Source organism: Protomyctophum parallelum (genome assembly GCF_964188405.1).
Source record: "Protomyctophum parallelum genome assembly, chromosome: 7".
In the NCBI taxonomy this organism is placed as follows: Eukaryota; Metazoa; Chordata; class Actinopteri; order Myctophiformes; family Myctophidae; genus Protomyctophum; species Protomyctophum parallelum.
The window spans coordinates 36612905-36635862 of NC_139705.1; the positions used below are offsets into that span (position 1 = coordinate 36612905).

Below are 22958 nucleotides of genomic sequence, written 5' to 3' on the forward strand. Positions count from 1 at the left end.
GAAAAGGCTGACGTTCTGTGGTCAGAGCATACAATAGGGACTATAAAAACCAGCCAGTCATTTGATCAAGTCAGATGTTCACCACTCCTTTGGGGTCACATTTTGCACATTGTGCAAAATGTGTCCTTTGCATTTAACCCATCCTAACTATAAGGAGCAGTAGGCAAGTGGTATTAATACAGCGCCCACAGAGCAGGTAGCTGTTAAGTGTCTTGCTCAGGGACACTTTGACACATCGACCGGGGTCCTGGGGGAGAACCGCGGACCTTCTGTTTCTCAGATAGTCTCTCTACCCATTCAGATAGGACTTTACAGATAGGACTTTACAGATTAACTGCCCCTGCAGATAATAGTAAAGTTCCAATTAAGCATCATTCACATGTAGGCGAGAGTCGTAGCGGTCTGTCACCAGTGTATATTTAGAATGACCATGCAAGCTGACAGAATAACATTGATTGCAACACCTTGGTGTATGTGAAATAGTGCTTAGGGTCATAAACCATTGTTGTGACTGTTTTTACTATTTCAGATCCTGGACTTTGGCCTGGCACGGCAGACTGAAAGCGAGATGACAGGTTATGTTGTGACGCGCTGGTACCGTGCCCCAGAGATCATATTCAACTGGATGCATTACAGCCAAACAGGTAGAGCCATATCATCTGTAACTGTAATATCATATTATAGCATTCCCTCACCAGGAAACAAGTCTTAACATGTTTTGAATACAGTGAGTCACCGACAGTGTGCAATAAATAGAACACTAAGGGTTTTTTGTTTTGTTTTTCAAAAACAAAAGTGAAAAGTTTCATAAATAAACTAACATTTGCAGATGATGATCTATACAGCATGTTGTGATAAATATACAACATTTTGTGAGAATTTATGAGATTTTTTTCACACAAAAAATTATATAAATACTATGAATTTGATACATAATTGTGTAAAACAATACAAGCAATGTGTGAATATTTTCACATTTCTCACAAAAGGATTTGCGAAAATAACAGATACATACGCTCACAATGTGTTGCATTACATGTGACGTGTTGTGCGCTTGTAGATTGACTATTTTCGCTGTGCCGACACCAGCATACAACAAAATATGCAATAGGGCTTAAATGGCAGATCATGCTGTAGTTGAATCTGGCAACAAGATGATGTTTCTATGATAACACTTTGCTGTGTTTGTTTCTGTTCTTTCGTAGTGGATGTGTGGTCTGCTGCCTGCATCCTGGCGGAGCTGATCACAGGAAAGGTCCTGTTCCCAGGACATGACAGTATCCTTACCTGTTCAATACCTACAGTATAGTACTACACACAGTACATGCAGTACCCACAGTGCATGCAGTACCCATGCAGTACATACAGTATGACACTGACAAGTTTAGCTGATAAGCTATACTTTAATTTACTAGTTGCTATAACACAGGGAACTGTAACATTATTATTTGAGTAATATTGAATTACTATATTCTTTATTATTGATTATGTTAAAGTTGGATAAATACACTAGACAGAATCTCTTGAGTACTGAATGTTTTGCTTTGTAACTTCTTGCCTTTATTTAGCCCAAATGCAATTAATTTGATTGTAGTAGAGTTTTAAAAGGTTCTGTATATTCTTTTGAATTAACATCATGGTAAGAATACATTTATAGAAATTAAATGAACCCACCACAGGGCCAGCTGAGCTTCTTCTTATCTGAAAGAATACTCACTGACCATGTGACCAGTCACTTGTTTTGTCTCAGATGCTCCAGCATTTCACACATGTTGCAAGTCATATCAGGATATTATTTGCATTGTGACACGCTGTGAGCTTGTAGATTGGTTATTTCAGAATCGCTGAACACAGGAATTAGGGATTCATTGTTTATACTGTTCCTCATTTTGTTGGGGACCCCCAAGGCCTAGAGGAGGCTTGGGGGTCCACAAATCCCACTTTGAGTACCAGTAATCAAGATGACGTATGACAGTACAAATAATAAAATAGTGGCATCTAGTGGCTGTTCAGATTTCCATTTTCCCAACTTTGAATATAATAATACCACTCCTCTGGAGCGATAATGGATAACATGGTCTTTCCTTAACCAGCTTGTTAAGGTATCGATCAGCTGAAGAAGATCCTACGCATGACAGGAACACCTCATCCTTCCTTGGTCGAGAAGATGCAAAGCAAAGACGTATGACAAAAATCACGATTTTCTGAAAACCCACCTCCTCAGACTCATCTATTTATTTGCATTTGCACTTCCTGCTTAACACTTGAACCCTAGCATCAGCTATTCTGGAGGAACATTTGCCAGAAATAGCTGAAGAACAAGCTCACAACACAAGATATTGTGAGCTTGTAGATCTGTTATTTCTGGCAAAGTGACTTGGAAACAAGAGCAGACCAAGTACAGAGCCAACTCAGGTCTGTTTTACTAAGTATAGAGAGTTTAAGTGGCTATGAACATGCCATAGACAGAGGATGCTAGACAGATGCACGTCTGATTGTAGAACCTTTTGGGGTTCAAAGTGGGTTACTTTGTAAGATGTGCATGTTTTCTTAAAGGGACACTTCACCCTTTTTGCAAAAAAATATATGTTAATGACGTTTAGAAGCTTTAGAACACTTTCCTGGGGGTCTTTATGTGTGTAATATGTGGTTTTAGATATTTTAGATTGTAGCAGTGAGCCTGTTGTCTCTGATGTCATGGACACTGGGCTCACTTCCTTCCTGGACTACATGTTGTCTCAGTAAGACAGCTCTCCCCCTATCCACAAGGAGGAGCAGTGCACCAAATAATTATGGGAATTGTAGTCCAGGAAGGTAGTGAGACCAGTGTCTATGACATCAGAGACAACAGGCTCACTGCTACAATCTAAAATATCTAAAACCACATATTACACACATAAATACCCCCAGGAAAGTGATCTAAAGCTTCTAAACGTCATTAACATATATTTTTTTGGAAAAAGGGTGAAGTGTCCCTTTAATTCTTATTCATTTCTTCAACCACTGACCCTGTCCTTGGTTGACTAGGGTTCATGTCATTTACACTGACTGCATGCACATTGTAAGTCGCTCTGGATGAAAACATCTGTTGATATCTAAATTGTACTTTCACAGGCCCAGTCATATGTTCAAGGTCTCCCTGTTATGAAGAAGAAGATTTTCAAGGACGTTTTCCCCGAAATGGAGGAAAATGGTATGTCGAAATTTAAGCTGAGATTTGTACAATTACATTTTGTAGTCAAAGCAACATACAAAAGGTTTCATTATAAAAAATATTATAAAGACAAAGGCAATACTTTGATTAAGTGACATAAATGATATACAATGCTGAGGATAACACATTCCCCTTGAGTATGAATGAATATGCTACAGTACCAAGAAGACTGCGAGGTGCTATCTAATGCATATTTCTGCATTGTGTGTGTGTGTGTGTGTGTGTGTGTGTGTGTGTGTGTGTGTGTGTGTGTGTGTGTGTGTGCGTGTGTGTGCGTGTGTATAGCTGTGGACCTACTGGAGGGCATGTTACTTCTGGATCCAGAGACCAGACTGACAGCTAAACAGGGACTGTCCCATCCCTACCTGTCTGAGTACCACGACCCAGAGTGTGAGCCCTCATCTGACCAGACCTACGATGACTCATTTGAGAACCTGGAGCTGGCAGTGGGCGAGTGGAAAAGTAAGAGTTTTATACATTGAAGAACTGAATTGATGTCCTACCTGTGTTGGAAATCCATTAAATTGCGTTGGATGTTTAACAACGTTAAGCACTTTGAAATGTAAAAAAAAACTAGTGAAATAGCAGATCTACAAGCTCAACATGTCACGATGCCATGCATTGTTGTGAGCTTGTAAATCAGCTATTTTCAGCTATTTTAACAAAGTACATATAGGGCTTAAAAGTTAAATGTGTGTAATTGTTTAACTCTCCGACCAGGTCTTATCCACATGGAGATCATGACCTTTGACCCTGCCAACCCCAGTCAGACAGCCATGTGAGTCACCGTGACCAAACAGCACCCCCTTGTGTTTGAATAGAGGGAAAACTCTAGACTGGCATGGACAGACTGCAACTTTGTTGTGGAAGATTTATTTCCAAGGGGCCATTATAAAAACGATTCCAACATCACAGCAAAAAAGTCTCACTTTGAATAGTGGGCTCTGATTGGTTACCCACAACTCTGGGGTGAGCGAAATGTAATTTAGTGCCAGACCAGATTCGTCTGGGTTAGGAAAACTCAAAAATAATAAATATTGTTTTTTATTTATTTATGAATAATACGGTACATCAAATGTGGAAATGACACACAATCTGCCTGGTTTAATTAGACAACACAGTACATAGAACTGCATAACACAAGATGCAGAATTGAGGATTGAGGATGATTGTTTTATAAGGGTGTGTTTAAAATGATTTTTGTTTATTATAATAATTGTTATATTAGCTCTATATTCTGATAATCAGCAGTGTTATAGTGTTTATTCAATAAGAAGGTTTTCTCCATCTCGCCAGAATCTTTAGTATTAAGAAAATAAATTTTCAAGTCAGGATACCAATGTTATCCAATTTGGAGAAAACTCACAGGATACACAATAAGTAAAACTGGAAGTGATTAAATAAAGAAATAAATGAATGAATGAATGAATGAGCATACAAATGGAATTGGAACACTATCAAATTGAAGCTGATAAACTGTCTTTGTTATGTTTATAATTAAAAAAAAACATACCACTTACACCACCATTAATGTCACTACTTACTTACCTTACATAAAATAATAATATAATTCTCCAAATGGGTACAAATTGTTGACTAATTGCTCATAAATGTTAGTGTTACTAGTATTACTCACACGTTGCTGGACCACTGGACGAATGATCAAAGTGTTGGAATCGTTTCAGAACTAGAAAGCTATTAATTTGGGAAACCAATGCTGCCTTAAATCATAAAAAGAAAACGTCCTGAATTTGTGAATAGAAGACATTTCTATGTCAGTGGATTTTATTTGACCTATTGCTCTTTTTCTAATGGTGTGTCAAGTGTCTGTGTAGCAGAGTAGCCCTGCCTGTAGCCCAGAAGGGGCATATGCCCCTTTGGATGAGCGGATGTTTGGTCTGTTTCACACACGCATGGCCCTGGTTTGAATCCAGGTGGTTACATGAATAATAATAGTGTGCTGTGAACTTTATTTATCAACATATGGTATCAATTACAGGAATGTAAATATAGCCTACATTACATAATTTTACTGAGGACATTTCATGTGCTACCCATTTCATTTATTGTCATTTTTTTCTGTCTGTATACTTTGTTTTTTGTAACTTCACTTGTCAACTTTACTTGTACTCAAATAAAACATATGAAATGTATGGGGACTTTTATCATAATTTACCAATGGGCCTATCTATGGTGGACAGACATTGTACCTACTACCTTTAAGGGAGGGATTTCGGGGCCACTTAATTGTTATTATTACACTATCACTCACCTTTGTGTTTAAGGCTGTATTTAAAACGTATTCAACTATCCAGGCAGTCAGTCAGTCATATCAGTCAGTCAGTCAGTCAAAGTCCAGCCAGCTGTTGCTGTACCATTCCTAGACTCAAGGTGTCGCCATTGAGCTGTTACCCCCTCCTGTGTAGGGCGCTCGCTATCTCTCAGCCTCCTGGTCAGTTGCGGCTCCTCGCGTGTCCTCTATGGTCCTGTGAGCTTTCACAACCAACCAACTAGTCATTCACTTTTATCCATAACCCGAGGCAGCAGCACGCATATTGTTGGTACCCAAAGTTTTGAACCTCGAATTGTATTGCGGGAGCGAGCGTGACCAAATATGTTTGGGATATTGTTATTATTATGAGCACATAGAGAAAGAAGTCTCGCTAAAAGGACACTAGACAGGAGGAGTGTTTGAAACAGACGGACGCGCCTCCTCGCTTGTTGACGCGGATGAGAAGTTCACGTTTTGTGATTCAATCAGGTAAGATGTGATGCGAGCCATCATGCATTGCATAATGTGTTTTCAGACCATATGATTTATCTGTAAAACCCGAATTCTAAGGTATTGTATTCTCACTTGTAAAACAGTTACAAGTAGGCCTACTGTTTGAACGGTTGAATTGGTTTATCATCAAGCGGCTTTCTATTGTTATGGACGGAGGTGAGTCAAATGATTGGGCTGCAGCCCACACACGCGCTGTTACTCAAATTATGAGTAGGTGCAGACTTGCAGTTAGCTTCTGGCCATTGTTGTGAATGAGAATCACTGTGCTCCAAGCCAAGTCACAGCCACACACACGCACGCTGCACGCACGTACACACGCATGTCACCTGATCTAGGAATGCATGAGGCAAATGTCAAATGCCTTGTTCACCTGCTAGCATTAGGCATTCTAATGGATAAACACACAGCTGCACAGTTGCCTCATTGACACAAAATATATTAGTTGACACTTATTGGCACTGTTGAACTTGATGGCTTTGTTTTCATTTGATGCAGATGTTGTCAGCCCATATTTGTCTTTCAGACAGTTGTGTGAGTGAATAATTCAGGAGAAATGAATGCATATTCCATGTGTTTCAAATTGATTGTGGATCCTGCATAGAGAGAGAATGGACTGGAGAACCTTTCTTCATATTAGAATTATAATATCCTCTCCTCCCTAAAAACAATACAACTTTTAAGGTAAAATTGATAGACACATTATTATCATACATAGGCCACACACACACACACACACACACACACACACACACACACACACACACACACACACACACACACACACACACACACACACTTCAACTTCAGTGTCTGTGTCCTTGGTGTGGCTGTGTGTTTAGATAGGATCGTGTGTTTTCAGCTGTTCTGGTGAGGCATTGCTTTTAAAGACTTAGTGAGTTCTCTTTCTACCTGATAACCTTACTGTGTCCCCACCCCCTTGCAATCTTTCCCTAGCTCTCTCTCTCTCTGCCTCTCTGCCCTCCCTCCTCCCCCCTTCTCTCACATTTTAATTAGTTTATTTGGATCTGCACTATAAGCGCATACATAATAGATCCAAACAATAATCAGAAGAATATGGTCAAGCCAGATGAAACTGGATGCACATGCTTATTATTAACACAAATTGTAGGGGGGGAGATAACTTTTGAACCTGTTAATATACAAAAAAGTATGTAGAAACTTGTTTTACTATATTCAAGGATATGAAATATCTTCTCCATAGACAAACTGCTTACACACACACACACACACACACACACACACACACACACACACACACACACAAGAAGGTTTTGTATCATTCATGCTACTTGTGTCTGTGTCTGCATAGACCGTAAACAAGCTAGAAAGAGCTCTTTGATTTTTCTCAACTTTCATGATGGACAATCCAGCTGCCCTTCATTATGAAACAGCTACTAGATCTGAGAGTTGAGAGATCTCATGTAGCACTAAACCCCCTATAATGCCTAAAATGGGGGTTCCAGGTTGGAAAGTGGGAAAAAACAAAAACAGATTTCCTGCTTTGTTTACACTGCTAACCCTTGAACCTCAGTCTGTACCATTCCTCTCTGGTTATGCTCCTTGTGCCGAAAATCCAGAAATGTTTTGAATAGCTGACCATCTGCTGGTCTCACTGCCTGTTCTACAGACACTATATCACATTACCCACACTTGAGTGAGCCATAATGTGGTGATAAATGAATGTCCTCATAGATATGTATGGTGTTACCACAGGCTGCTGAAGTGTGTAGACTGTTTATGTTTTTACAGACGGGCTGCTTAGATTACGCTTGTCAATCATTGTGTGGGGTTTCCCTTTGCATTGAAAACCGGCCAGTCAGTCACTGACATTCATTTTGAATCAAGAACCTATGTAATTGTAGCTGTCATCTTACTTAGCACATCAGAATTCATGTATGCCAGCTATCCCATATTCAGTGTAAACAAAAATGGTGCTAAATAGCCATAGCATTGGTTCTTTGGCTTGTAATAATCATTGGGGGACCTATTTTGGTGCTACTGTATGTGGCATCTACGTATACTACTTGGTTGAGGTGCTATACAGTAGTAGGTGCTGTGTCAACTGTGTCAAATTCAGGTGAGACGCAGGAACCAAGGCCTATACTGTATCAGGAGTACACAGACTGGACACAGAAAAATAAAATGTAGCTTTTACCATTCACATTTGTGACCAGATTTGACTGAGAGCATGCCATTGCGCCAACTCCAGCTTTTCACCAGAGGAGAAAAACTTTTTCCCCCCTTTAATAGCACAGGTAGACTCTTCACATACTAACTAGAGCATGTCTGAAATAAGTGTCAGAGCTGAAATCAACATGAAATAAATGCTATAACATGTAGCTAGGTGTATATGTTAGAGACCACAGAAGTGAACCTTTCAAGCCTGTTTTCTCAAATCGCTGTTTTCTGCAAGACATTACTCTATAAGCCATATCTCCAAAACTGGTGGGACAAACTGAACAACCAATATGTCAATTTGAAGCTATGATTCCCTGCTATCATAATAAAACATGAAAAAAGAAAAAAAAAGAAAAAGAAAATCCAATGGCAGTCCCTCAGTCAAATTTAGTCACATTTGTCGTTCACACAAGTTGCTGGCAATGCCGATGTACAGTGCTGACTGAGTCTTGACACTTGTCGCTGTGTGACAGGTGTGATGCACTACAGATTTCAACTTATTTCAGTGCTACAACGGTGCGGTGAAGTGTCAATTAGTCATGTTTTTGGTTTAACATTTCCACTCCCCTGTTCTCTCTCCAATGCTGCTCCATTCAATGGAAGAAAAAGAAACTGTTGCCGTTGGGCTAGTATACCCTACCCTTTTCATTTACTTTCTCTTGCCCTGTAACTACCTTGACTGTACTGTACGCAGTTTGGCCTGAGCAACACTTAACAGTGACTCGGCAATCAGCCAATGTAGACTGGCCACGCTTGGTCATTTAGCTTTTGTCGCCACTTAGGTGAGTCAATTTAGGAAGAAATATCCCTTAACCCCAAAAAAATGGATACAAAAGGTTTTTCAATGGATTCTGGTAGTATTGGGCATGCTAAATAAATAACATACTAAAAGTCTACCAAAATCTACTCCCCAGAAAGCTGTCATTTTCAAGTTTAAAATGGCCATATCAAATGGGAAAACATTTTTGTATTTTTCAACTTATTCTTGTACCTCTGGACATGATTAAGAATATACTACAAATTTAGGAAAATATACCTTCGGGAAAGGCGTCATTTCCAAGATGGCGTTAAAAATGGCAGGCTTATAAAGCTTATAAACGGCTATACTGTATATCTCAATTGAAAAAAAATTATACAAAATATTTTTCACTGTTTGTCTACAAAAATTGAAAATGCTATAAATAAAGTTATTAAAAAAATTCTGGTAGTATTGGCCATGCTAAATAACATACTAAAAGTCTACCAAAATCTACCTTCAGGTATAAATCCTATACCAGAATCCATTGAAAAACCTTTTGTATCAATTTTGTGGGGGTTAAACCTTATATTCCCCTAACTAGTGTACAATGTGAAGTTATTGTTTATTGTTGTTCATTGTTTTTGTTGTTATTTTGTTTGCTTGGCCTGTTTTATGATTGTATTACATGTTCTACTATTGCACTGTGGATAGACTACGGTCTACCTGTTCTCTGGAAAGCACTTTGGGTCAACTGCTGTTGTTTTTAAAAGTGCTATATAAAAAAATTGACTTGACTTGACTAGTGTGAACGCAGGATTAGGCCTATACACGATGAATGCCACTTCGATGGCAGCAGCTGCGGTAAAGTGCCATATTACAACCAATGCTTTCAGTTTCAAGCTAATTATATGGCTCTCATGAGATGGACTGCTAGGCATCTAACACGGTGTTGACAGATTGTGATTCATAGCATAGGCATCAGATATTTGATTCAGTGTATGTGAGGTTTTCATCAGTAGAGGCGCTGCAGAGCGGAGCATATGTCCACTCTTTTGAAATCAGAAACTCAGTGACTTAGAGCTTTTACAAGGATGTAATCTCTGGTTCACACATACAGGCTTGACTGGAACACAAACCTGAGTTTCAAATTTAACTTTGGGGATGAGTGTCTTAAAAAGTTTACATCTTTGACCTGCCATTAACCACTGTCCACTGGGCAATCTGTGAACCCATAGTCTAAAAATAATGGAAAAACAGCTCTCTCAACAGTCTGTCTCGAGAGACTAGTATCTGGTTGACACTCATTTGGCGTAGGCCTACTGGATGAGTATGGAAATGGTATGTTAGTATTAGTCTTGTTTGAAAATGATCAGCCATCGGGCATAATGATGTATCGCATTGTGTGTGTGTGTGTGTGTGTGTGTGTGTGTGCGCCAGTGTGCCAGTGTGTGTGTATGCCAGAATTATTTTGGGTGTTGCCCTGTCAGTCACTGAAACAACAGCTGGTAGTCCGTCATGGTACATTCCTGTACTTGAACACGCACACGCATGCACACACAATGCTACTGTGTATGCGTGCTCTGGGATTTTTTGGTTCTGGTTTCCAATTTTTCTGGAGTTGATGAGTCAATGTGACGTTTATCAAAATGGTGGGCAATGAAACAATATTTAAAAGAATGTTCTCTGTCGTTTGTCAAATTGGCAGACATATTGAACAGTTAATCTCATTGACGAGGCTTGGAGTATTTTTAAAGTTAATTTGCTGCCTGTATTGGATTCTGTGGCCCCAGTTAGAGCTGCATTCCGTAGCTTTCACGTCATAGGCCTACTTGAGATTCAAACCCAGCTCCTCTGCAAAATAAATAAAATCATAAATAAAGAAATGTGAAAATATCAGAGCTACATACAAGCTCACAATCCGTGGCAAAGCATTAAGTGAGCTTGTAGATCGGCTATTTTCACTATTGGGGCCCGGGGAGACATAAAATGTCTCTTTTGGGTCTCAAGCTAAAACGTTTGGGAACCACTGAGCTAATAGGGCACATATCTCTTTACCCAGGGGAGAAATATAATGTTGACCTCCAGGCACTATGTACCACTTGTCAAGCAGAGGATCTTGTCTCAATAAAAGTCAAAGCAAATCTAACCACTGCAGTTGTGTTTGTTGTATTGTAACATTCTCTACCATACAGCTTGGTTAAATTTATATAAAAGGACAGCTTTAAACACTTTAAGCACCACACACTATAGTTAAACTACTATAAAGTTCAGGCCTCTGTACTTGGTCCTCTTCTTTCCCTAGTCTACACCAAACATCTTTGCCGAAAATAGACGATCTACAAGCTGACGCCTCGCTTGTAGACAGGCTATTTTCTCTGAATGTGACCTCCTCACCTATTTTTGCAGAATGTTTGCTTATTTTTATGACATATGCCCAGACTAGGACTGCTAGTGTTTGTGTGGTTAATTAGGAAAATGGATAATGCTCGCATCAAGTTTAAAGGGACCAAGGGTGAATTCATGAAGTGAAATACAAAAGAAGTCTCAAAATCTCAATTTGGAAATTGGTGGAACCAGCCATTATTGGTATTGCCAACCAATTTATATTATATAAAATATAATATATACTTTGTCATAGAATGAATAGCGAAATCGCGATTGTGAGCTTGTAGATCTGCTAATTTCAATATATAGTTTTGAAATGTTTTGCCATAATATAATGACATGCCACACAATAGAGACGCCAGGTTGAATGTGGTTAATGCTTTTTTCTTTTCTTTTTTACCACAGTAGCCTCAATCAGTCTAAGTATCAAGTAGCCTAATTTATAGCCCAGCATTTTTCTGTTTGTTTACAGTTATTGATAAGGAACAATCGTAATTTCATACACAATAACAAACAGTGATTCTGTGTTGGGAAGCAGAACAACCGGAAGTTGACATTTGGATTTTCCAAAAACGGTGTGAAGACACTTAGTTTGTGTTTGTTTTATTAATTTGCTAATTTGTTGGCTTCAGTTTTCCAGTGTTCCAATTCCAATGTCTGGTCATTTATTGATATCACTTCCAATTTAACTTGTCTACCCTCTATCCTGTATGTATGAGTTCTTTCTCTGGATTGGATGAAATTGGTATCCCGACCTGAAAATGCAATGAGTGTTTACTAAAGAGTTGGTGAGAGGCTGTGAGATCTAAACACACCTTTAACTCTGATAGTGTACAACACTGGTCCATTTGACCCCTTAAAGGTCAGTTTGGTTCCATTTGTACACTCTGAGATATAAACAGATATATTAACACTGAGGATTTGTGCACAGAGTGGTATAGTCTGTGACCGCCGGTATAAAGCTGGAACACTCCATGTAACCCATTTGATTAAGGCCCAGGCAGCTCTTGAAATGCTTGCATATACAACCATTTTGACCCCAGGTCAGTTATGCTCGCTGTCTGGTGATGCATTGGATCTCGGGCCACGAGAAGTCCCATCCACCCTCCCCAGTCCCCACCACCCCTCAGGCTGTGTGGCCTATACTCCCAGAATTTGGCAGCCCAATAAACATATTTGAATTACCACTAAGCGGCTGCCCACTGTACTTAATTATCTCTCCTCTCACACAGACTATTGTGGGTTTCTGGGGAACTGTTGTGTACTGGGAGTATGTAGTATGTGTACTGATGATATTAGTATATTCTATTGATACCAACAGTGGCAGGGGGCTTCATTTTCCAATGTATTTCTATGGCATGGCTACTAAAAGAGATTCTGTGTATGCCAGTGTGTCTGGACTCCAGAACAAATGTCTTATGCACCCTGCAAGTAGGCCAAAGAAGTACCCCTTCTCATTTATGTTCCCATAAAATTATAAGATATTATTTTTTGAAATATTTAACGTTCATTGTATAATGGAATTCAAGGGAGCTCTGATTGTGCTGAAATGTTCCTACACCAGAGATATGTCATAGACGACTGACATCATAGATGACTCACTGACATCATAGATGACTCCCTGACATCATAGATGACTCCCTGACATACATGTCATAGACGGACATCATACAGTAGATGACTGTCTGACATCATGGATGGCTTATGTCAAAGGCTTGGCCATACGATGTCAGCGAACTTCATTGGAGCTATGCCACTCCCATGTAGATTCCAAGATCCATGCACAATATTCATTTATTAACCTTAATTGAGATGAGTCCATAAACATTTTTCTGCCTTTTAATGGTCAGATGAATGGACTTTTTTTCTGCCTTTAAATAGCCAGATGGATGGATTCCCATTAATAAAAGCATCTGACAGAGGGTGTGGTTTTTTATTGTGCTGGAACACACCCATTCTGCAGACCCCCACCCTGCTATATGCCCTCAGGGTGCTTACATGTGGGCCTTTGCCACCAGCCCTTAGCCTAAGCCCCTGGCCCAGCCCCTGTCCCTGCACCAAGTTCCCTGGAGAGTTGTTTGAAGCCTGGGCCCAGGGCAGCCTGCTACCCAGCCTGTAGTCAAAACCTTACACCCCAGCCCAGCTGCCTCTTTGTGCATCCTGGCTGCCTTATAGAATGACAACCATAAAGAAAGTCCCTCTTCAGGATTATCGTACCATCATGCCAATATAAATCTGATGGGTACAGTATGACATTTGCGTCCCCAGATGCGATGCAAATGGTGTATGGTACTGTGTAAAACAAACAAAAAAGCACATTTTCTGAAATAGTGAAAATAACAGATCCAGGACCTACATTTCTCAACCATTTCAGATGCGGGGCGGCTCGCCGAAACCGGAGCGGCCCCCTGGGCGCGTTCCTGGGGGTCTGGATGTTCCGGGGACCCCCACACGGTAACTGTCATTTCTGGACTGTTTCGGACGCGGGGCGGCTCGCCAGAACCGGGCCGGCACCCTGGGCGCTTTCCTGTGGGTCTGGAACTTCCGGGGACCCCCAGGGACCCCCACACGGAGTTGCACCACTCACTTCACATGGGTGTGATTTTTGAATCGTTACAACCGTCTCATGTCACACCTTCAGAGAGTGAGTGCTGGAGAGGTCAGTGCGTGCCATTGCTCACTGTTGGCTCCAAACATTGCCAAGGTACCCCAATGCAAATATAATCAAAGATTCACCGTCAGCCTCTCCAAGCATGCTAAATCAAACAGCTCATTACCCTGCCCGCCTGCCTGCAGCAATGCATGTATGTAATCACTTCTGTCTGTGTTTGTGTCTGGTGAGTGAAATAAGTTGAAGGGATGGGGGTCGGATTTTCATGAAACTTTGGCAATGATCAGTGGACTGAAGAACGTTTTGGCTTGAAAGGTTAAAGGCCACAATCACACAAGATGTTTGTGCAGGCAAGGTTTACAACCATGATTTCAAGATTCAAGATTTGTATGTGCACCAATCATTGCACGTGCACTTTGAGGTACTTCTAAATATTTGATCCATATACTTGTGCTGAGTGCTCACTGAACTGTATCTAGTATCTATTTACAGTACATGTAAGTGTGGGAAGACTTAATATGCAAAGGGTGTGTGTGTGTGTGTGTGTGTGTGTGTGTGTGTGTGTGTGTGTGTGTGTGTGTGTGTGTGTGTGTGTGTGTGTGTGTGTGTGTGTGTGTGTGTGTGTGTGTGTGTGTGTTGCCCATTTTAAATATTTATAAAAGGTATGAGAGGCATGCTGTGTGTGATTTGGTTTGTGATTTATATTCCTATTCCAATGCCACCCCTGAACAAGTCCTTTCTCAAAGCACAGGCCTCTGTACAGTTGTGTATGGTCCTATATAATCCCCTTTACGTCAAGGCCTCGACAAGTCAGCCCCTCTAAGCCTGAACTCCTGTACAGGCAGCCACAGGCCCCCGCACAGTTGCCTGTGGGCCCAGCAGAGCTATGCTAGCCATCTGCCTCACTCGCAGGTGCTGGAATTCCCTTTCTAACAGACATGCCAGTGGATTTTGTGTGTGGCGTTTCTGAGCTGTGGGTGGTGTCACTGGCAACTGGCATGTTCTGAAATGTAATGGACTCATCTTAACACTTTCAGCATCCCTATTTTGGGCATGTATGCAAAAACTAATTTTCCAAGATTTGTGAGCTTGTAGATCCCAGTGCGACGGCGTCATACATCAAAGTAAAGATATATATTTTGTTGTTTGAGTAGAGTTAAACAAAATTCTTTATGTAACCAGGCATGGTTAAAATTGCCTTGTTTCGATCGTTCAATCTGACCGGGGTCTTTCCCATGGCACATTATGTCATTGGACTATAATGAGTTAATGTCTGCAAAAATTAGATATTTGAATGAATCATTGAATGAAACTCTCTTGATGAGCAGCAGAACCAGCCGATCGATGATCGATCAATCTAATTTGCACATTCATTGAGATCACTTTCTTTGAAGAATGGACTGGTCAAACGAAAAACAACGACAACAACTGCACTACCTCACTCTGACATGGGTCGATCCAACGGATTTACTGTGGGATTAGTTCTTTGTACATTTCCAGAGAGGATCTCCAAGGTCTTTTGCGAAGTCAGCATTGTTTCTCACAGCTGTCTATGTCTACTGGGGAAGGGGGTGAAGGGGGATTTGCATAGTCACTGTAGATCCAGATAGATGGTAGGTTGGTTTTAATCCCTCTGAGTCTAGGGCTCAGGGGATGAGATGGTGGATGTATACAGCCCCCCCCCCCCACACACACACATACACACACACAGGTATAACATCTGAAGAGCACCGTTGATTAGCTTTCTAATCAAGTGATTCCCAGCTTGATATGAATTTAGCAACAGACCCGTCATATAATGTCACTGTCAACTATACTGTCTTAAATGAGATGGCGAACTAGATCGTATTTCTTTATTTCTTCCATTCCACATTTTGAACATGGTTGTCACAAGGCCAGTAAAGACCACAACCAAAAGCCGTCACGTATGTACTGTAAGTCTGCTGCCGTAAATACAGTATGTGCATTTGACTGCATGCCTTGTGTTCCGCTGTTGACATTAATTTTGGTGAGCCACCACATACCTCTTTAATTTAATCTAGCCGTCGATTTCGTTCACACACTGAGTTAACCGCTTTTGACCTGACCTGATAAATTGCCCAAATTTGGAGATAGTTATAGATGACTGATGTCACAGGCTGACCACATGAGGTCCGAGATCCACATTGGAGCCACGTCATTGTTAGACCTTGTCTTCTTTCCCCATCATTGAGGATAAGTAGTCAGCAGAAATTGCTCACCACAATATCTAGTGATAAAACATATTGCACCGCAGAGCAGCAAACTGGAAGTGTGAGTTTATTTATCGCATGATTGTGTCTCAGACTCTCAGCCTTGTTTTTGGGGACAAAGTAAATTTGACTGAAAGACATGCAAACAAAACAGCGATGTTGTCTTTGTACTGTAGATGTACAGCAGAAACACTACTCGATGTCCTTTTTGTTTGTGTAAGATAAGGTCATCTGGTTACAAAAGTTATTTGACTTAATGTCAAATGCCATTATTGATGGGCATTGGGCAATGATAGCACTGAATTCTAAACTGTCAACAAATAGACAAACAACAAATTATCCTGCAACTGTTGTACTAACCGTATGTAGAATAATGACATGGTATTCTGAAGATGCCCATGCAATCTATACATTGGTATTTCCTGTTGCTATAGAACTGGATGTACTGTATATCAATGATGCAGTCAGCCATAACAATGATGCAGTCAGCCATAACTACACAAATGCTCCAGATCTGCTGAGAGAACGGATGTATTCTGAAAATAGCACTGAAAATGTACATGTTCACAATGCGTTGTAGCACGCCACATTGTGAACTTGTACAGTAGATCGCCTATTTTCGGCACTTTGACACGGAACGCAACTAAGTTGAAATCAGGCTTTAGTTAGACCCTGCTCTACTTTCTACGTTATGACCCACAACAATACACAACGAGACGGCTATACATTATGTAAAGATGTTTTTTATTTATATACCGTAAGATAATAAAGTGTTTGATGTATCTAATAATCAGTCGAGGTAGAAAACTACAAACATTGCGTCACATTGATTTTCCTGCTTTAAAGCTGCATTTGACAAATTGATCTGAAAGTTGAAACTCTCGTAATAAAATGTGATGCTGTCAGTGATGCATTCTGTTAAGTTCTGCTAAAGAGCTTTGGCTTTCTGCTTGCTGTTGGACAGCAGCATAACAGGAAATGCTGATCTCATATGTGCTGGGAAGATTTATCCGGAAGCTTTGTATTGAACCTGAAAAGTGGCTTTAAATTACCCTGTTCTCTGGTGCACTAGCTGGAACAGGCAAACAGACAGACAGATGTCTCTCCGGCTGCCAAACTGTTCCCGGCATCTGAGACTGGGCCACTGCTACCTACTGTTCTATCAAATGAGCCAAAGAGGAAAGAAGGCGAGGGGAATGACTTCCGTGGTATAATTATGTGAAGGACCACGGCCCAGGGGGTGCAGAGCAGAGGAGGAAAAGATTGGAGAGGTCTGTCTGTCTGTTTTGTTCCAATTTTTGCAGCTGCAGCCGAAAGAGATGACGAGGAAATGATTTTCAATGGCTAGTTTGACCAATCCAACTCTGCCTTGTTTCTCCGCTCCAGTTGGCTCCTGGCAGCAATGAGAAAACACGCCCATTAGCCACATGAACCCTATTCTGGGCATAATACGTGAACATTTGGCAAAAATATAGGTGAACATATTTTTTTATTTTTTTTAAAGATATTCTTGGGGACTTTTTTGCCTTTTATTGATAGAGTTGATAGACACAGTAAGTTGACAGGAAACGGGGAGAGAGATGGGAGGGGAAGACACACAGCAAAATTCGTCGGGATCGGGACTCGAACCAGTGACACACTGTCAGGCTATCAGAGTAGCAGCATAGGTGCCATTCATTTTACTCTTGAAAGAAGTTCTCTAGCATCACAGAAATTGTTAGGAGACCAATATCGATGTAATGCAAATGCTGCCTGCCGCCAAAAGTGGTTAAGTCCAATAAATAAAAACTATTGAGCTTGTGAGTTTTTAACCTGACAGCAATGATATATTGTGTGTGCGTGTGCGTGCACTGGATAGGTTTTCATAGCAGTTGACCACACACTTTGAGTACAGAAGGGAGCAACCCAAACCTCCAAACGTAAGCAGATCTTATAGTGAGACACCTTGATATCTCTCTCCTGCACTCTCCCTCTTTCTCTCCCTCTTTGCAGTGGTGGAAAAAGTACTGTAATTGTTTTACTTAAGGAATCCATGTTGTTCCATGAGGCTATTGGTATATTCATTTTGGATGCAATAAAACTTTAAAGTTTCCTGAAAACCATAAAAGTGTGTGAGCCTGTGAGGAATATGTCCCTCACTTTTATGGGGCTATTTCAGGGTTACGGCTTAGTTTTGTGGTTAAGGTATAAATTAGGTTAAGGTTTAAAGGTTATGCAGAGGTAAGGATTACAATGAACTATTTTGGAATGAATAGAATCTATGGAATGTCTGAATAGGTCATGAATATCTGTGTGTGTGTGTGCGTGTGTGCGTGCGCTCTTATGAGTTGACTACCTCCAGGTGTGTATATGTGTTACTTAACAAGCAGTGAACCTCTGGTATGACGGTGAGGCAGAACAAATCTGTTTCATTTTGTTGCGTGAAAGAAAGATAACAGAGAGAGAGAGAGAAAGAGAGAGACCATGGGGAAGACAGTGACACAGAATAGGTGCTTATTGTGGGACTGTACATTTGCAGGACCACAACAACCTATACCGCAACTGTTAAGATTGTCCGGATCCGATCACGTCATTTCCAAATGATCGGAATTGGATCGGAAGCAAACAAACGTGATCAGGACATCCCTATTCCCTAGTATCAATATTATATTCATATCATGATCTAATTAGATGATCTAATTAGACTGGGTATTGTTTGTGATTTGGGATATTTGTACTACTGATATGGCATAAGTGTTAAAGGTTTTATGACATTCATTTTAATTTATTTTTATTTTTCGTTTTTCTTTTAGGTTTTATGACCTCAATTACACCCAAAAAAATGAACTTTGAACATTCAGTGGATTTTCTGTGGTCTGGAGTTTTCTTTGGGGTTTGGAAGCCTTTTGGGCTACAATGAAAACAGGCAAGACAGTGAAAACGGTGACATCTGCTGGCAAATCCCATTGACATATATGGGATTTGCAGGCTCTTACATCACAAACTGCCGGCAAATCAGAGCACCTGTTTGAGCCAGAAAACCCCAGACCACAGAAAGTCTACTGAATGTTAAAAGTTCAGGTTTTTTGGGTGCAATTGAGCTTAGAAAACCTAAAAAAATAAGAACAATTCCAAAACCTTTTTTTTTTATGTCACAATCCCTTTAAATTCTTTTAAAATATGAATATTTGGTAACTGCAGATACTCAAAATCGCGGATCAGGAGCCAAAAATGTGATCCCTGTTAATTCCAATGTTAAATAAAACTCTAACGTATTTAACATAATCAATCTGTATTGTAGATGTTGTATGCTAACAGTATAACTAGCACATCTGCAGTGGTCTCCTCACTGGAACAAAGAAATGTGAACACATCACTCCAGTTTTAGCCTCGCTTCATTGGCTCCCTGTACGATTTCGTATTGATTTCATTTTAATGTATACTTCAAGTACCTCGGGACCTAGGCCTGCTTCAACTGAACAGGATCTGAAAGTTCGGAGAGCACTTGCCTGGAAAGCCAGGATGATGAGATTAAATTTATGAATGAGGAGAGTGTGGACATCAGATATGGGAGAAGACCTTAAGAGGCGGCTGTTCATAGCTGGAGTCAGTACTGTTGTATGGGGCCGACATGGACCCACGCAGTACAACAGGAAAAAGCCCTGGATGGAGTCTACACAAGAATGCTACGAATGGCACTAGGTGTCACATGGACGGACCGCATCAGAAATGTGGACCTCTATGGGGACCTACCATGGGTCAGAGAAGGATGAGTCAGGCCCCCAGAACTTGAGGCAAGTAAATTAACCCTATGGGAGCAAACCCAGGGCAAAGCCAGGAGGGGAAAGAAGCGTACCACCTGACGTGCTGCAGCACGAGAGCCAGAGCTTGGCTGACAACACTGCAGAGCTCAACACCCTGATGTTGGATAGGAAATTGTGGAGGGCAGCGATCCAGGAATCCCGAGTTGGTGTTGGCTAGACCTCACTCTCGCAGCAACAACAACAATGTATACTTTTAAAATGAGAAATGGGCTAGCACCCTCGCCCCTTGCTGATCTAATTTCCAGTTATAACCCACCCAGAGTTTTAAGGTCGGCCGATCAGGTACAGTTGAAGGTGCTAGCGACCAATAGAAGATCTAAAGGTGACCGGGCATTTGTGGCAGCTGCCCCCAGACTCATAGCTTGCCCCTATATACAGTATCAGAGCTGCTCTAATTGGTGAGTTGAGACATTTAGACCCTCGTGTCTGGCCTGAAGCTCATACAGTAAGTGCAACAGTTCCCTTGTGATTCCTTCTTCGATGAGTGGGAGATGTTTTGTCTTCCATGCTAGGAGACCTGCTCTTGGGTGTTACAATTACTGTACCTTTTATGAAAGCAGCAGCTTTCAATAGAGATCACATGGAACAGACATATTCACATGCATCCCCTTCCAGAAACGTGCTGCTTAATGAATATAAGCGAATCTATGAGTATTGGATAACAATGCTCATCTTAACACAATAGTTCTTCCGCCCCCCCCCCCTTTTGTGGATAGCAGAAATATACAGTAAAGGTGCACTCTTAGAATTTTTATAGGATACTAAAACTAAGACTAAAACCAAAAGGGAAGATATTACTTTGTTAAATGAAACAACCCCTAAACTAAAAGACTGAAAGAAAGAAAACTGAAAAACTAAAATGAACAATGCAAAGGTCTAAGACTTAAATTAAACCGATAATAATTTCTAAAACTAAAACAACTTATCCACCCACATTACAAACTAAAACAAAACTGAATTAATTCAATCAACTTAAAACTAAATAGAAACCTAAAACTAATGCATATTTGAAAACTACAATAACTGGTGGACTGGACAACTAAACAGAAGTGCCACAGAGCAGACCCATTTGCTCATCCACATTCTGAATGCACACGATAGGCAAGAAAATAACTAGCATGCTCCTCCTCACTTAGCCCCGCTCTCCACTGCATTGTCTCCTGTCATGACCCGTAACACCACACACACACACACACACACACACACACACACACACACACACACACACACACACACAGGCTAATCTCATTGTGGAGACAAGGCCAGCGTTTCATTGCCTCCCCGAGGTTCAGCGAGAGCGAGACAACGAGTGGAAGCCACGCCAACTCTTAATTTACTGAGATGTTTTAGCTTAACCACATTCCCATGTTAATGGCCCAAGGCTGTGGCTGCCTGTAGACGGTGTCACGGTAGGTTGCTTGCTCTCGACGTGGGGTTCCGGGGACCCCCAGGGGTGCTTGAGGGGGTTCCAGTGGGAACCCAGCCAAGTGTTTGGTGGTTCCATTTGTACACTCTCGGAGTTAAATTAAAGCTGTAATCCTAGACTTATTTTAATGAATAAATTGTTATTTTAACCAATAATACGCTGTAGCACATCCGAAACGGTTGGAGGTGGTCTCCCTATTCTTTCATTGAGACATTTAGCCCTTGGTGTACAGTGTACACTCACAGGTCCATTTTGTTAACATAAGTAGGCCTACACTCAGAGTTAAATTTACACTTGGGAGTTTACTGTGTGTTGTGTTCAGGTGTGGCCCGATCTCCTGTTGTTCTGTGTTTATGGATGATCTGCACTTATTGTTTTAAGATTCCTTCTCTTAAAAGTGGGCGTTGGTGTGAGTTGAGGAACCTTGTGACCAAAAGTTATTGTTTTTTGTAGTTTGCGTGTGTGTCTGTGTATATGTGCGCTGACTGCGCTGCAGGCCATTAGTCTGAGATCAACAGTAGTCCGAACAGATTTGTTTGTCCAGCTGCTGAGTCGCCCCCTGCTAGGCACACACACACACACACACACACACACACACGGACCCGGTTCTTTGTGACATATCTAAATGGAGTCTTGCGTTCCCTTCTTGTTACACAGGCGTGTCCATAGGGCCATGTCCGTCTGTCTGTGTCCGTCCGTCCGTCCGTCCCTCCCGTCCTCCTTTGAATCTTTTCTCTGTCCATGGTGCGCAGTTTGACCCCCGTTGCCCTTGACACATGCATTTCTATAGGCTTAGCCAATCAATAGAGGCTCCCGTGGCCCTGTGTCAGATGTCTGCTGCTCTAATTGAAATCAACAACAACCCAGGGTAAGGGTGAATTGGGATTTCTGTGTGTGTGTGTGTGTGTGTGTGTGTGTGTGTGTGTGTGTGTGTGTGTGTGTGTGTGTGTGTGTGTGTGTGTGTGTGTGTGTGTGTGTGTGTGTGTGTGTGTGTGTGTGTGTGTGTGTGTGTGTGTGTGTGTGTGTGTGTGTGTGTGTGTGTGTGTGTGTGTGTGTGTGTGTGTGTGTGTGTGTGTGTGTGTGTGTGTGTGTGTGTGTGTGTGTGTGCGTGCGTGTGCGCGAGAGAGTCTTTTGGATGATAAATGAGGATATACTAGTTCCACTACATTCACATGGTGATCATGCATTCATTATCAGTTGCTGGACATTCATCTTGGGATTAATGAGAAATGTATAGCTCCCTAACATAATGTATATATATATATTTAGGCCTATAAGACTAATACAACCTCTCTCTTATTATACATCATTCTACAGTATAAAATGTATAAACATACGTATCTATAAGATAATATTATATCTCTATAAGGTGTGTGTGTGTGTGTGTGTGTGGTAAATGGTGCATTTATATAGCGCCTTTATCCAAGGCGCTTTACATAGATTGTGCATTACATTCACCCATTCACACACACATTCATACACCGATGGCAGCTGAAACCATGCAAGGCACCAACCAGCACATCAGGAGCAATTAGGGGTTCAGTAATCTGAGTTCCCAGAAGTTA

At 41.0% G+C, this 22958-nt stretch overlaps 2 protein-coding genes across 3 annotated transcripts in view; both read left to right on the forward strand.

Moving 5' to 3' along the window:
- LOC310861340 (mitogen-activated protein kinase 14B) overlaps nucleotides 1-5321 on the forward strand; it is a 12371-nt gene extending 7050 nt beyond the window's left edge. The window contains exons 7-12 of the mRNA XM_083768758.1: nucleotides 530-644; nucleotides 1206-1277; nucleotides 2103-2182; nucleotides 3115-3193; nucleotides 3500-3676; nucleotides 3935-5321. Of these exons, the coding sequence (XP_083624884.1) occupies nucleotides 530-644; nucleotides 1206-1277; nucleotides 2103-2182; nucleotides 3115-3193; nucleotides 3500-3676; nucleotides 3935-3996 (585 nt within the window). The 3' untranslated portion in view covers nucleotides 3997-5321. The remainder of the gene's footprint in view (nucleotides 1-529; nucleotides 645-1205; nucleotides 1278-2102; nucleotides 2183-3114; nucleotides 3194-3499; nucleotides 3677-3934) is intronic.
- A 523-nt stretch (nucleotides 5322-5844) lies between these two features.
- plxnb1a (plexin b1a) overlaps nucleotides 5845-22958 on the forward strand; it is an 83880-nt gene continuing 66766 nt past the window's right edge. For both annotated transcript variants that reach the window (XM_083770136.1, XM_083770137.1), the window contains exon 1: nucleotides 5845-5975. The gene's annotated coding sequence lies outside the window, so the exon portion shown is untranslated. The remainder of the gene's footprint in view (nucleotides 5976-22958) is intronic.